Raw genomic sequence first — 13,640 nt, 5'->3', positions numbered from 1 at the left:
TCACCACCAATTGACACAAATAAAGATGAAATAGATAGTGGTGGGTCAGATTCAGAGAGTTCAGAAGATGAGATTCTGATGATGAGTCTTATAAATGTGATTTGGATGATGATGGATCTGACAAAGATGATGAAGAGTGGATGTGTTCAGTTGCTAAGTTACAACAGATGAATGAGCAAGATGTTGAAATAAAAAAGAAGTTACTTGAAGAGTGTTTAAAACAATCTTCTGATGCAATTAAAGAATCATCCAGTAGTTATGAAGATTCTGATGCTGATATTGACACACCTGGAGAGAGTAAAGATGATGACATAAAAAGGAAAGAAACACAAAAAAGATGTTCCAGTTGTAAGTGAAGAAACTGACTGGTCTAAGTTTAAATGGGTTGTTGGGATAAAGTTCCTCACTAGGGATGCGTTCAAAGAAGCAGTTAGAAAGTATGCCGTCTCAAATGGTAAAAATATTACATTGCTACAAGTAACAAGAGTAGAGGAGGAGGTGTAGGTGTTAAATTTATGGAAGGGTGTCCATTTAGTCCGTATTGTTCATTTCACAAGGGCAAGAGCTGCTCTATGGTTAAGACTGTTAATAGTAAGCACAATTGTCAGAGAAACATGGCAAAGAATAGACAATTGACTGCTAAGTTTATAGCTAAAGACTTATTGCCTTTATTCAAAGCTAAACCTCTATGGAGTGGTAGAGAGATCCAGGATGCAGTTAAAGAGAAATATAAGGTGCTTATATGTAAATGGTTGGCCAACAATGCCAAGAATTGTGCATTTAAGATGCTTCATGGGTCAATGAGGGAGCACTACAGTAAAATTGGGTCTTACTTGGCAGCTTTGAATGAAATAAATCCAACTTCAACCTTTGATTTTGATAACTGCCCCACCAGGGTTCAATAACGAGGACCCAGATTCAAACTTGGAGATATTCTTTAGATTGTTTGTGTGTTTTGACGGGGTGAAGAGTAGGAAATTTTTATGTTTGGATGGATGTTTTTTGAAAACATTTTTAGGAGGTATGTTACTGGTTGCAATTAGGAGAGATGCTAATGAACAAATGTACCCTGTGGCATGGGCTGTTGTAGATGGTGAGTTTAATGATAGTTGGGAATGGTTCATGGAAGAACTAAGAAAATGCCTAGATGCCCAAGATGGTGGAAAGGACTGGACATTTGTCTCTGACCAACAAAAGGTATGGCTTTACTTTGTTAATATCTAAGTTATAAGTTGTAAGTTGTAAGTTCTAGTTGTCTAAAATTCTCTATTATTATATGACAGGGACTAGTGAATGCTGTGTCTTTGATTTGGAAAAATGCAGAGCATAGAAACGGTGCAAGGCACATCTATGCAAACTGGAATAAAAAGTTCAAGGGTAAAGAGTTAAAGATGTATTATTGGCAAGCATGTAGGGCTTAAAATGAGTCTGACTTCAATGATGCTATCAAGGAGATGAGAGCAATATCAGCTGATGCAGTGGAGGCTTTCATGAAACAGAATCCTAATTGCTTTGTAAGGTGTATTCTCAAGGGTCATACATCTTGTGAGGTCATAGTTAATAACATGGCTGAGACTTTTAATGGAACCATAGTTGAGGTAAGATCTATGCATATTATAGACATGTTAGAGACGATTAGGGTCTCAACATTGACCAGGATAATTACTAAGCATTCTGAAATGTTAGCTCAAGACGTTGTTGTGTGCCCAAAGATACAAACTAAACTTGATAGAGGAAAAAAATGGGCTTATAAATGTGCAGTGTTCCCATCAGCATATAATGTGTTCTAGGTTAAAGATTTTGCTGATGATCTTGCCGTGGACTTGATAACAGAACATGTTAACGTAGAAAGTGGGACTTAACAGGTATATTAACAATTAATCATTCAATAATTAAGTTATGTTCATAGGTCTTCAAATGTGTATAACAAAAACTGTATTTTGACAGGTATACCATGTAAGCATGTGTGTGTAGTTGCTGGGTTTCTTGGAAGAAATGCTGAAGAGTTTGTTCATGATTGTTATCTTAAGGAGGCATATTTAAGGTCATATTCATACACAATTCCACCCTTGCCTAGTGAAAGGTACTGGCCAAAAGTTGATTATCCTTCGGACCCTCCTCCCATCAAAATTCAATCAGGAGGACTAAAGACAAAAAGAAAGAATGATCCCCATGAAAATCCTAAAAAGTCAGGTAAATTGACAAAACATGGAGGAGAAATGACTTGTAGCAACTCCAAAGAAACAGGTCATAACATTAGAAAGTGTACAAAACCTAAGACATCTATGAATAAAGCCACATCAAAAACTGGTGCAAGGGGAAGGTTAACAAGGCCAACTCAAGCCACACATGAAAGTTAACCAACACAACAGTCAGTAGGTTTTAAGAGGCCAAGGGGGATGACAAATGACATGTCAAGTCAACCAACACAACAATCAACAAGCTCTAAGAGGCCAAGGGGAAATACAAAGGCCAAAGGTAAGGGGAAAGCTACTTCATGGTTTATGGTTAATGTTTAAGTATGTTAATAATATATTTTAGAATGTTTAAGTATGCTAATGGTTAACTATGTTTAAGTAATGATGTAGACTTGTGTTTTTTTATGTTCCCTATGTACTGGTCAAACTAATGTATTTTGAAACATTTTTAATGTATGGAAATTATGTATGATACATGAGTTTGTAATGGTCATTTAGTGAATTTGTTAGTTGCAGGTTATGGGCAATTGGTTATCTTGTGTAGTCAATCTGATATGGGTAGGTTATGGTAATTTTGATCGGCTAGTCTGCTCATTTGGTTAAACTTGTATCTATATGCAGTAGGTTCTTATGTTCATTTGGTCAATATGCCTGGTTTGTGAGGTTAATCTGATATAGGCATTATGGTAATTTTGTGAGGTTAATCTGATATGGGCATTATATTAATTTTGTGAGGTTAATTTGATATGGGCTTTATGGTAATTTTGACTAATCAATTTGTTCATTTGGCCAATCTGATATGGGCATTATGGTCATTTTGACTAATCAATCTGACTAATCTTATTTGGTCAATAAGCATGATCTTTTAGACAATATGCCAGGTCAATATGCCTGGTCTTTTGTTTTGGCCATTTTGGTCATATTTTATGATTACTCTGATATGGGCATTATGGTTATATTTTTTGATTAATCTGATATGGACATTATGGTCAATATGCCTAGTCTTTTGTTTTGGTCATTATAGTCATATTTGTGATGTTGTCATTTTGACTAATCTGATATGGTCAATATGCCTGATTTTTTATTTTGTCAATATGGATGTGCAGATAGACTATGTGCTCATTGATAAGCATGTCATTTTGGGCACACAAATAAAGTCCATATATTGAGAACAATAACATCCATTAACATTAACAGATTACATGAAATTGATAACAACATTAACATTAACATATTACATGAAATTGATAGCCAAGGGTCCCAAGGAAACAGTTTATATTCCATACACCATGTTCTGTAACCAACACAACATTTCACACAAATAAAGTCTACCATAATGCTATGACAACAATTGCTAAACCTAAAACACTATTACTCTTCCAATTGGACTTTTTCAATGAGAGTTGAAGCTTCAAATTCATGTTCTATTCTTCCCACACCATGTTCTTTAACTTTAATTTTTCTATTTGCATCTCTTTTATTTCTTGATCTTTTCTTGAACTACATTCCTTTAAGAAGTCATCAAAATGTTCTTTCCACATGAAGAATTTACAGTATTGATTCTAGCCACAACAAGAAAGACTTCATGTATTTAGATACAAAAGTAAACTTGAAAACTTAAAAATGTACTTACAGGCCATAAAGGGCAAGCATAGAATTCATTCCCATTTTGAGAACTTCTATGACTAGCAACCCTACGAATTGCAATTAAATCATGGTTGCAGTAGACATTGCCCTGTAAATCAAGCTTGAAATTTTTAGGGTTTTTCTTATGAGCAGATGTACAAGATGATGATGAACTCATTACGAGCAGAGTGTGATTAGGGATTGAGATTGTAATTGATTCAATGATACAATTAGGGCTCTTGAGATAAATTGGGGATTTTGGGTGTGTCATTGGAGAATTAGGGGATGAATTATGAATGCAATATGTTAAGTATAAGATAATATCCACGTTGGCTGCCATGTAATATCTTTTTGACAACTCAGATGGACACATCAGTAAATACATAATGGAGTTAGTACTCCGTCAGTCGCAGACTAGTGGAATAAATGAATGTTAAAGTTGGGACCGTTGCCAGCCAAAATGAAAGTTGGGACCAGTGCTGACCAAAATGAAATAGTTGGGACCAATAAAAACCGATTTTCCTATTTTATATAGTCTATATTGTTTCCATAGATAGGCGATGTATTGTAATTATTTATATAGATTGATGAAAAGTGGTGGATCTTAAACATCTAATATGAATGGGCCGAAATTCACGAGAGCCAAATTTTTTTTCATACTTGTAAGTTTCAGGCTGGCAATCCGGTTCAAGTCGGGTCAAACAATAAAACTCTATATTAAATCATTCAACTTAAACATTAATTCAATCATTCAACTCCAATCATTCAAGTTACTGTTCTTATCCATAAGCAATCAATTTTTTATACAAACAAAGACAAGATGCGAGGAGAAGGATGAGTACCTAAAAAAGAATCACAACTCAGCCCGCCAACCTTTAAGCTCTTTAAACTCATCAATTACGGATGTCAAATCAAAACTTTCAGCGAGTTCTTTTTCAATTTGACCTAACGCATATCACCACAACAAACATTTAACAAATTAACCTAACATAGTAAGATTTATGAGTTATGACATATCACCACAGTCAACATATCCCTCAAATTAACTGATAAAATCAAAACCCTAACGGCCTAACCTACAAAATTGAAAAAAAATACCAAATTGTGAAGTGCAATTGCCAAATCTGGTCGGTTAAATTCGCTAATTGTCCCTGCTGTCGAGTGCCTCAACATCGAACCTCAATGGCCGAGGGCTTCTATTCGATTAATCGATCTCAAGACTCTCCAAGACCCAGCAACAACACCTAATTGTTTGTTGTGTTCAATGACTTCAATTAACATATTGCAGATTAGATGATAGATGTTAGGGTTTAGTTTTGGGCCTGACTAGTAGGTTTGATGTCTCAAAAAAATCCCTTTGGGCCTGAGCAGTTGTGCGTATGTGCTTTGACTGGGCCGAACTCAAATAATATGACTGGGCTGGACTCAATATATATAATTTTTTTGGATTTTTTCGGTAAAATAAACTGATAAACAAAAACAATTGGGGGGGGGGGGGGATGACCCGGTTTGGCCCAAAGGAAGGACTGCCCCTGCTGATGAATGAGAAGAGGGACAAGGATCCTGTTGTTTACATGGTATCAAAAATACATGGTATCAAAAAAGAAATAAACCCTATCCCACCACCATCCCAAATCGAGAGGCAACCTTTCCCGTATTCGCCCTCCTCATTCTCCTATCTTCGTTCATCGCCCTTCTCACCTCAAACCGGTGGAATCCTAAATCTATGTCGCTGTAACAATTTCCAATATAAAGAATTTATCCTGGTCACCTAAGAACTTGAATCTGGCCACTTTTCTTAATGGTTAGAGTTTTTCAAGATTCACTGCATAGCGTTCCAAGTGTATGACCATCTTTATCCTTGTGAACAACTTGACAAAACAAAACATGCATCTCCAAAGCCGGGACACGCAGAAACCCGACACACCAAAACCCGGTCCCCATGCTGTTAACGAATGCGAACCTCCCGATTCCATCGTCCGGCAATAGATCTATCGAACCATCTCTAGTAACATGCTACATACTATTATGCAAAACAACACCACGACATGTGCCGCCTAGGAAACCCTAAGCAGTATATTCCATGATAATCAAGTGACCCATGCCTTTAAACTTAATAGCAAGCTTACCAAAACTCGCTTAGATAACTTGCCCAATGCATCCACTTATTACCAAGAACTAAAAAGCCTTTCTATTCAACTAGCCGATGTGGATAAACCTATCTCTGACGCCAACTTGTTCGAGCAACTCATTATGGGTCTCACCGAAGCTTATGCTCCACTAGTTATGGTTGTGAACACACCAAGCCGTTACCCACGTTTTATACGGCCCGTTCTCAGTTGATCCTGGAAGTGACTACCAAAGCCATCATGGCTATGGCAGCGGCAAATACTGTCGGGACTGTGTTACACGCCAAAACTCAGTACGTCACCGGCACCTGATTATAGCACCTTCACATGTGACTCTTATCATGGCTGCGGTCGTGGCTCAAGAAATCTTGGACGCGGTCAGGACACGGTTATTGGGGTCGTAGACGTGGAGCCGCCTACCACTCAAATCAACCGGCCTGTGCTAATTTGTGGCTTCATAATACACCTTACAATCACCAACAAATGTTTGTGATGGTATAAACAAGTACTTTTAAGGTTTATGGTTGAATATGCAAACACATAAAGTTAAATTGATCGGTCTTAGCTAATTGACATGTTTGTGAGTTAACTTGTACATTTTTTATAAATTTTGAAACGTTACTTATGTCAACTATCAAAGATTAAATTCACCTGTATTTGTGTCATAATTGAAAATGTAAAGAAACGGAAATCGAGTTCTATAGTTTTGGAGCAATTGCTTCATTATGTGTTTATGTATAAGTTTGTAGCTTTAAGAGTAGTGACAGGTATAAGTAAATATAAAAGGGTCATGTGCATGTCAAGCCAGATGCATATACTATAAGAATTAAGTATATAACATTATATATATATATATATATATAGGGTAAGGATTCTAAAAGAATCATTGGCAAATTGAGAACTTTGAGAACCATTTTGGACCACTAAAAAAACCCTCTAAAAATTATTAAAAAAATTACAAAAACAAAAAAAACCGAAAATTTTAAAAAAGTAAAAAAACCAAAATTCTTATATTTCATTCCGGTTTCAATAAAAAAAAAACCGAAATTTTTTTTTCTTTTTAATTCGTATTATACCTATACACATTTGTATACTTTCATTTAATCTCTAGTTACGTAATATACACATATGTACATTATCATTTACCTTAAATACATATGTGTATAGGAAAAAACATGTGTGTACATATTATACATATATGTATAATAAAAAAAAACGATTTTTTTTTCTTTTTAATTTGTATTATACCTATACACATATGTATACTTTCATTTAATCTCTAGTTATGTAATGTACACATATGTACATTATCATTTACCTTAAATTATACATATGTGTATAGGAAAAAAAACATGTGTGTACATATATGTATTTGTATAATTTAGCTAAACCGAGATTTTATTTTATTTTTTATTTTTATTTTTTTTAGAAACCGGGATGATAAATAAGAACTTTGGTTTTTTTACTTTTTTTATTTTTGTGTTTTTTTTGTTTTATGATTTTTTTTTATTTTTGGGTTTTTTTGTGGTCAAAAATGGTTCTTATAGTTCTTAATTCCCAAAAAGTTATCACATGATCCTGATCCTATATATATATATATATATATATATATATAGGTGAGATTTCAAATGAGAACCCTTTTGAGTTTTAAGAACTCGAAAGAACTCAGTGTAACGATTTTTTTTCGAAATTTTTTTTACACATGCGTAATATGTGTAGGTTACATATACGTAAAAAAATTACAGAATTTTTTACGCACTGAGTCGACTTTTTACACATATGTAACGGACGTAAAAGTTAGTGTAACCACTTACATCTTTATTCTCTCTCTCCTACTTTGACTTTTTTGCCAGATTTAATCTCAACCATATATTTCAATCCAATTAATTAAATGTGTGACCTAGAATTGAGTTCTTAAGTTCTTAAAACTCACCATGGTTCTCAAAATATTCCTTCCCTATATATATATAAATATTTATGGTCATTGTGGTCATTTATATATTAATGGATCAGAATATTAATTATATCTTATTATATATTAGTTTGGTCACAAAGGGTTTCCTCTTGGGTGTATAGAAGGGAGAGACTAAACTAATATCATAACTAAATAACAGAAACATCAAATTCGTGTTGCTCTCTCTCTCTCTCCCTCCCTCCCTCCCATAATCGGTTTTCTACTTATAACCCTAATTCTCATCCTTAACTATACACCCTACAGGGGAACTCGACCATGATCACAAACATGTATCCATCATACTCTGCTATTGTTGCTACTCTTTCTACTGTAACAGATACATAGGTTTATGTCATTATCGTTTCAATCACCATCATGAAGAATTGATCAACATGTGGTATTAGAGCGCGATGTTGATTAATTAGGCCATCATGTTTTCCTTGAATCTAGAATTAAAATCAGAAGAAATGGATTATTCTTCAAAACTGATAAACCCAAATTTTATTTCGGTTTTACTTGATCTAGAACTGTTTTCATCACGAAAACAATTTATAAAAACTGCTTAAAATCGTTAAACTATCCTAGAATTTTAGAAATTGTTAAATAACATGTTCAAGTTTTCGATTCCAAAAAAATTGATATTAATAATGAATAGGGTTATGCGTGTTCATAGAACTGTTCATAAATTTTATTCTAATTTTGGTGAAAAATCACCTAATCTGGTGATTGATTAAGTTTTAGTTAAGTTACCTTAAATTTTGGGGTAGATAAATATTTCATTCTGTTTTCTTCAATCTTGTATCTTAATTTTCAAGTTTTGTTTTTAAATAATTGTTTTATTTTTAAAAATGAATAAAATACTTCTATATATTTAAAATGCACACACATGTTATTTTCGTAATTAATTATCAGAATAAAATGCCAAAACTATAGCTAAAAACTATAGCTGATCAAGCCTTATCGTTTAAAAGTTCATGGATTATTGGTTTAATTAATTTACGGGTTAATTAGTCAACAAGTTTTCAAATCACTTTACGGTATTTGAATTATTTACGATTTAAAGCCTAAACCTTACAAAATCGTAAACGGATTTTTTGTCGGAAACCAAATGAATATGGGAATTAATATTTCATAAACCTTTTCTAGAAACTCAAACAGGAAGAAGGGGTTAGGCTCCCGATGGAGCAGAGGATACGGTTAGGATAACGAACTTGAAACACAGAGCCCGAGCGTCCGACGAGCGAGTGGTTAGTGGCCAATAGCGCCCTAGTTGATGGCATTCCTCTCTGCGGATGGCATTCGAGGAACCACGGGGCACTCCATACGGAGCAAACAAGTATTAAGGATGAGACGCCGGTGCAAGGACTGTGACATTTGAGCCAAAACAAGGTACACCTCAGTACGTATTTACCGATTAAGCAAATAAACGCCTTTTGCGTAACAAACGAACGATTAACCGAACGGGTCGGGTTATGAACCAGATATCTCGGGGGGCCATCTATAAGTGATATACGATCTATACAAGCTAAAATATTAGAAATATGGTCTTAGTTTGATAGCAAACAAGTTAAACGAAAACATGCTCGTTTAACTACCCGCTATAGATTTAAACGCGAAAGATAGTTACAAACCAAGCATTGTATCATCCGTTAAGCCGAAAAAGACTTACCAAACACTTATTTGAAATGTTTTAAGCGACCCGTGAAAATATTTTTGATTTTTACAAACATATAGTATATTTTTATAATTTTACACAAAACTAGCCGAAAAACATTCGTTTTCGCGCTGTTTAACGCACCCGATAAGTTTTTCGCGCCAAAAACCGAACCTGAACTAAATTTGGACGGGCTTTTCATTTTTGTGCTTGAGAAACCAGATCATTGGGCCAAAACAGCCCAACATGGGCCCATAAGGAATCCCGGCCGCAGCCGCCACCCCACCCTAGACGTGCACAAAAAAAACCGGTTCCGGAACCTAACCGGTGGAACCGAACCGGAACCGGTTCTAGTTCCAACCCGGTTGGAACAATACCCGGTTTGGGTATTTTTGTACCCAAAAATCGTACCCGGTTCTCCTATTTGTATGTCAGTACCAGTTCCAACCCGGTTCCTACCCGGTTCTTAATTGGAACCGGTTCGGTTCGTACCCGGAAAAACCGGTTTCGACGGGTTTTTTTTGAAGGGTCAAACAAAAGTCAAACTAGCCGTTGGAACCGGTTCCAACGGTAATATAGCCGTTGGAACCGGTTTTTTAGACACCAATTAGCCGTTGGAACCGGTTTTTGATGCCCAAACCTATATATAACTTGTTTCCATTACTTGTTTCACCACCAAACTCAAAAACAAACTAAAATACTACTCCTTTAGCAAACCCGTTCCTTTACCCGACCATCCAACTAAATATTATTATGGCACCCATCAAAAAAACTAACAACAAGGCTAAGAAGAGTGTTTTTGTTGCCCCCGTTCCTGTTACGGAGGACCCAAAGGTTGTTACGGTAGTCAACCATAACCGCAACCAAGACATATGGAAGAATTGGGATTTGATTGTGGATGACGAAGGTTATCAAAAGGCTCGTTGCAAACTATGTGGTTCAATATTAAAGCACGATTCCAACTCTACTTTGAGAAAGCACATCGAGAAGCCATATAGCCGTTGGAACCGGTTCCTAACGGCTCTAATTTTTAAATTTCAAAAAAAACCGGTGGAACCGGTTTTTACGTAAAAACCGGTTCCGGTTCATACCCTACCCGGTTCTTAAAAGTTCGCATATCTGGGCATCGGTTCGGGTCGGGAACCGAACCGGTTCTTGATTGGAACCGGTGCCATTTTACAACCCGGTGTAAAAAAACCGGTTTGGAACCGGTTCGGGTTTTCCTGTTGAACCCGATTTGTGCACCTCTACCCCACCCCCATTTTTTTATAAAACTTATTCCACAAGCTTGATTATTCATTTTAGTTGATAAGAAGTTGAGGTCCAAGCAGCTCTAAACCTTATTTTCCAGAAATCCTTCAAATCCTAAGGTAAGGAGCTTAAATAAGTAGCTTTTGTACTTGTTTAACCTTGATTAATACCATAAAAACATGTCTTGATTACTAAAAATCATTCCTAACCATGTAAAAATCCAAAAAATAGTCCATAAACATGTTTTGATCATACACATGGTAAGGAACCTGTTTTGGTAGTTTTTTTGGCCATAAACACGGATTAAAGGGTTGAAACGGCGTTTTTACGGTTCAAAAGTTCGTTTTTGTGCACTAGCCGAAACCCTAAGTTTAAGGGCTGTTATGTTGATGAAAAATTTCTTGGTTTGTGATATAGGACTTGTATCTAGCTTTCATAGAAGTACAAGAACCTGAAAACTTGATTAGAAAGTCGGAAACGAGCCAAACCCGCTAAGGTAATGCCGAAACACTCGCTTACGGGCTATTTAGGTTAAGGTTGTGATGTGCATATTATTAGGCCTTGAAATTTTTTAGGGACATCATGGACCATGTCAATGAGTCCCTTTTCAAATTTGGTAATTTTTCGACCATCCGAGAATATTTGGTGAACTTATTACCGAATTGGGACGTTTATTTGGGAAAAATAGCTAAAATACTTCAAAAATTATGAAATTTTTCTGAGAACTCAGATTTGATGTATTTTGATCACATATGAATTTTGGGATCATTTGGAGAAGTATAAAGGTGTTTTGTTTATATGCGTTATTGTGAATTTTTATAGCCGAATTTGGGTCGAAAAGAATATCGCACGAGCTTTTTACATTCTGGAATTAATACGGGTTGATTTGGGACATTATTTGAGCATTCAGGAATTTTTTTGGAATTTTTGGAAATTGTTTGGGGTAAACGGACGATTTTCAGGCGAAATATAGCTGATAAAATAAATTTTTATAAATTAATAGATCAGTAAATAATTCTAGAAATATTTTTATTAAAATCTACATATTTTAATTGATAAGTGTTAACTTTTCATAATTTAATGATTAACGGTTAATTAATTATGTTAATTTAAATATTAAACAAATTCTGTTTTTATAAAAACTGGCAAGTTTGCGACTAGCGAACCTGCGGGAATATCAAAATACCAAGAGTGATCAAAAATCATATTTTCGGATTAATTAAGTAAAAACGAACTTTTCTATGAGAAACTTGGACAATCCTGGTGGATTGTGCTTGTTTCTTCTCAAATCAAAACTGAATAAACGGAAACGGGCCCCGTGGCTAATCCGGGACCCCAATATGTGATCCTTCTTTATAACTTAATCATGTTATTAACCAATACAGTTACCCAAGCTTATTTTCCCATAATTTTTTTTCTGAACGCGTAAACGAACAACTTGGCCCAGCTGGGAAAACGGGAATCTGAGACAAGTTCAGTTTTAAGTATTAGACATTGAACAACATCACAACCTAAACCTATTGCCACTTTCTGGGTGTTCCAGCTACACCCAGATTAGTTATACAGCCCAGTTTAGTGTTGAGATTATAATAATATTAAAATATTAATATTATTATAATATTGATTATAGGAACTACTGATAACTGACCGAACAAACCACGAGCTGATACAGTACTGATTATCTACTAAACCGTGAGTTTCATGACCCCACTCTTTAAACATTTTTACGAACTTTTGGGGTGAAAAACATGTTTGATTACATATACATACCTAAAACATGTATTGATGTGAATTATTTAAGTGCTAACACACGAAAGTCCCCACTAACATAGTGATTAACTTCGAGCCGGTGGCTTGTGAATAGTACTATTGGTTTGACAAACCCAAACGGAGCCGGCATGTATTGCTGAGACTTTACCCCATTTGCACATGACCATAATTATACAACACGCTATGTAGTGTTAGACATAGCTACTTGGGGCATGTTGTGGGCGGAAAGGGGCCATAGTGGTTGATTGAGCGTGGGAAATGGATGCACGCAGCACATACAGTCAAGGCTTCACTATAGCTTAGCATAATTACATCATTTACATACATACATACATACATACTTATTTCATGATTACAAGTGTTAACTTGTGAATACTCATTACTGTTTTCTTGAAATTCGTGAAATTCACCAACTCTAGTAGTTGACCCGTCTAAAACTGCTTTTCAGGTGTACCTAAATCGGAATGATTTGGTGATCAGTTACTTGCCTGAGGTGTGTGGTTGATGCTATGTGAATAGAAGCAAAGGCGTTAGTAGTAAGAATGTATAGTTAACGAACTAGTTTTGTTTGTATCACCTAGACTGTAAAACAATAATAGAACAAAGAAATGTAATATATTGTAAATTAGTTTGTAATATTTCTTTATAAACAATGTGTTGATACAAGAGGTGTCTGTTACATTCCCGTTTTACGCTTTCGCATTGTGCTAGTCAGGGTGTGACAGAAGTTGGTATCAGAGCCATTGGTTATGAAGGATTAGGTTATCCCTTAGGGTACCTAAAATATAACCGTAGGCTCGATTAACTCTGGGAAATATTTAAATAATAATTTAATATTATATACTGATGGATGTCGGGATGAACTTGTAGGGCAAGTGAGTTATTGTGGTCTGGAACATAATAACAGACTTGCTTGTACGAGGGAATTCGGGGAGAAGTCGTGGAACGTGTGGTTAGGTAAAAGTGGAAACATATGTGTATAAAAGGTAATGTGAAAGTATATAATTATGTAACACTCATACGTGCTTATTTGGAACAATGTGTATGAATACGTGTAC

At 35.4% G+C, this 13,640-nt stretch overlaps 1 protein-coding gene across 1 annotated transcript; it reads left to right on the top strand.

Moving 5' to 3' along the window:
- Positions 1 to 614: 614 nt before the first annotated feature.
- On the top strand, positions 615 to 3,324 carry LOC143588129 (uncharacterized). Its single transcript, XM_077069230.1, has 7 exons — positions 615 to 816; positions 1,019 to 1,197; positions 1,284 to 1,406; positions 1,452 to 1,598; positions 1,791 to 1,851; positions 1,948 to 2,193; positions 3,305 to 3,324. The coding sequence occupies exons 1-7, from the start codon at positions 615 to 617 to the stop codon at positions 3,322 to 3,324; spliced, it is 978 nt and encodes a 325-aa protein (XP_076925345.1).
- Positions 3,325 to 13,640: the final 10,316 nt, after the last annotated feature.

Source organism: Bidens hawaiensis, unplaced genomic scaffold (assembly GCF_021521415.1).
Source record: "Bidens hawaiensis isolate Kalapana, Puna unplaced genomic scaffold, B.hawaiensis_p1.1 tig00036000_1, whole genome shotgun sequence".
NCBI lineage: Eukaryota > Viridiplantae > Streptophyta > Magnoliopsida > Asterales > Asteraceae > Bidens > Bidens hawaiensis.
The sequence above is the reverse complement of the archived record's forward strand: the minus strand, read 5'-3'. Positions and strand labels throughout refer to the sequence as shown.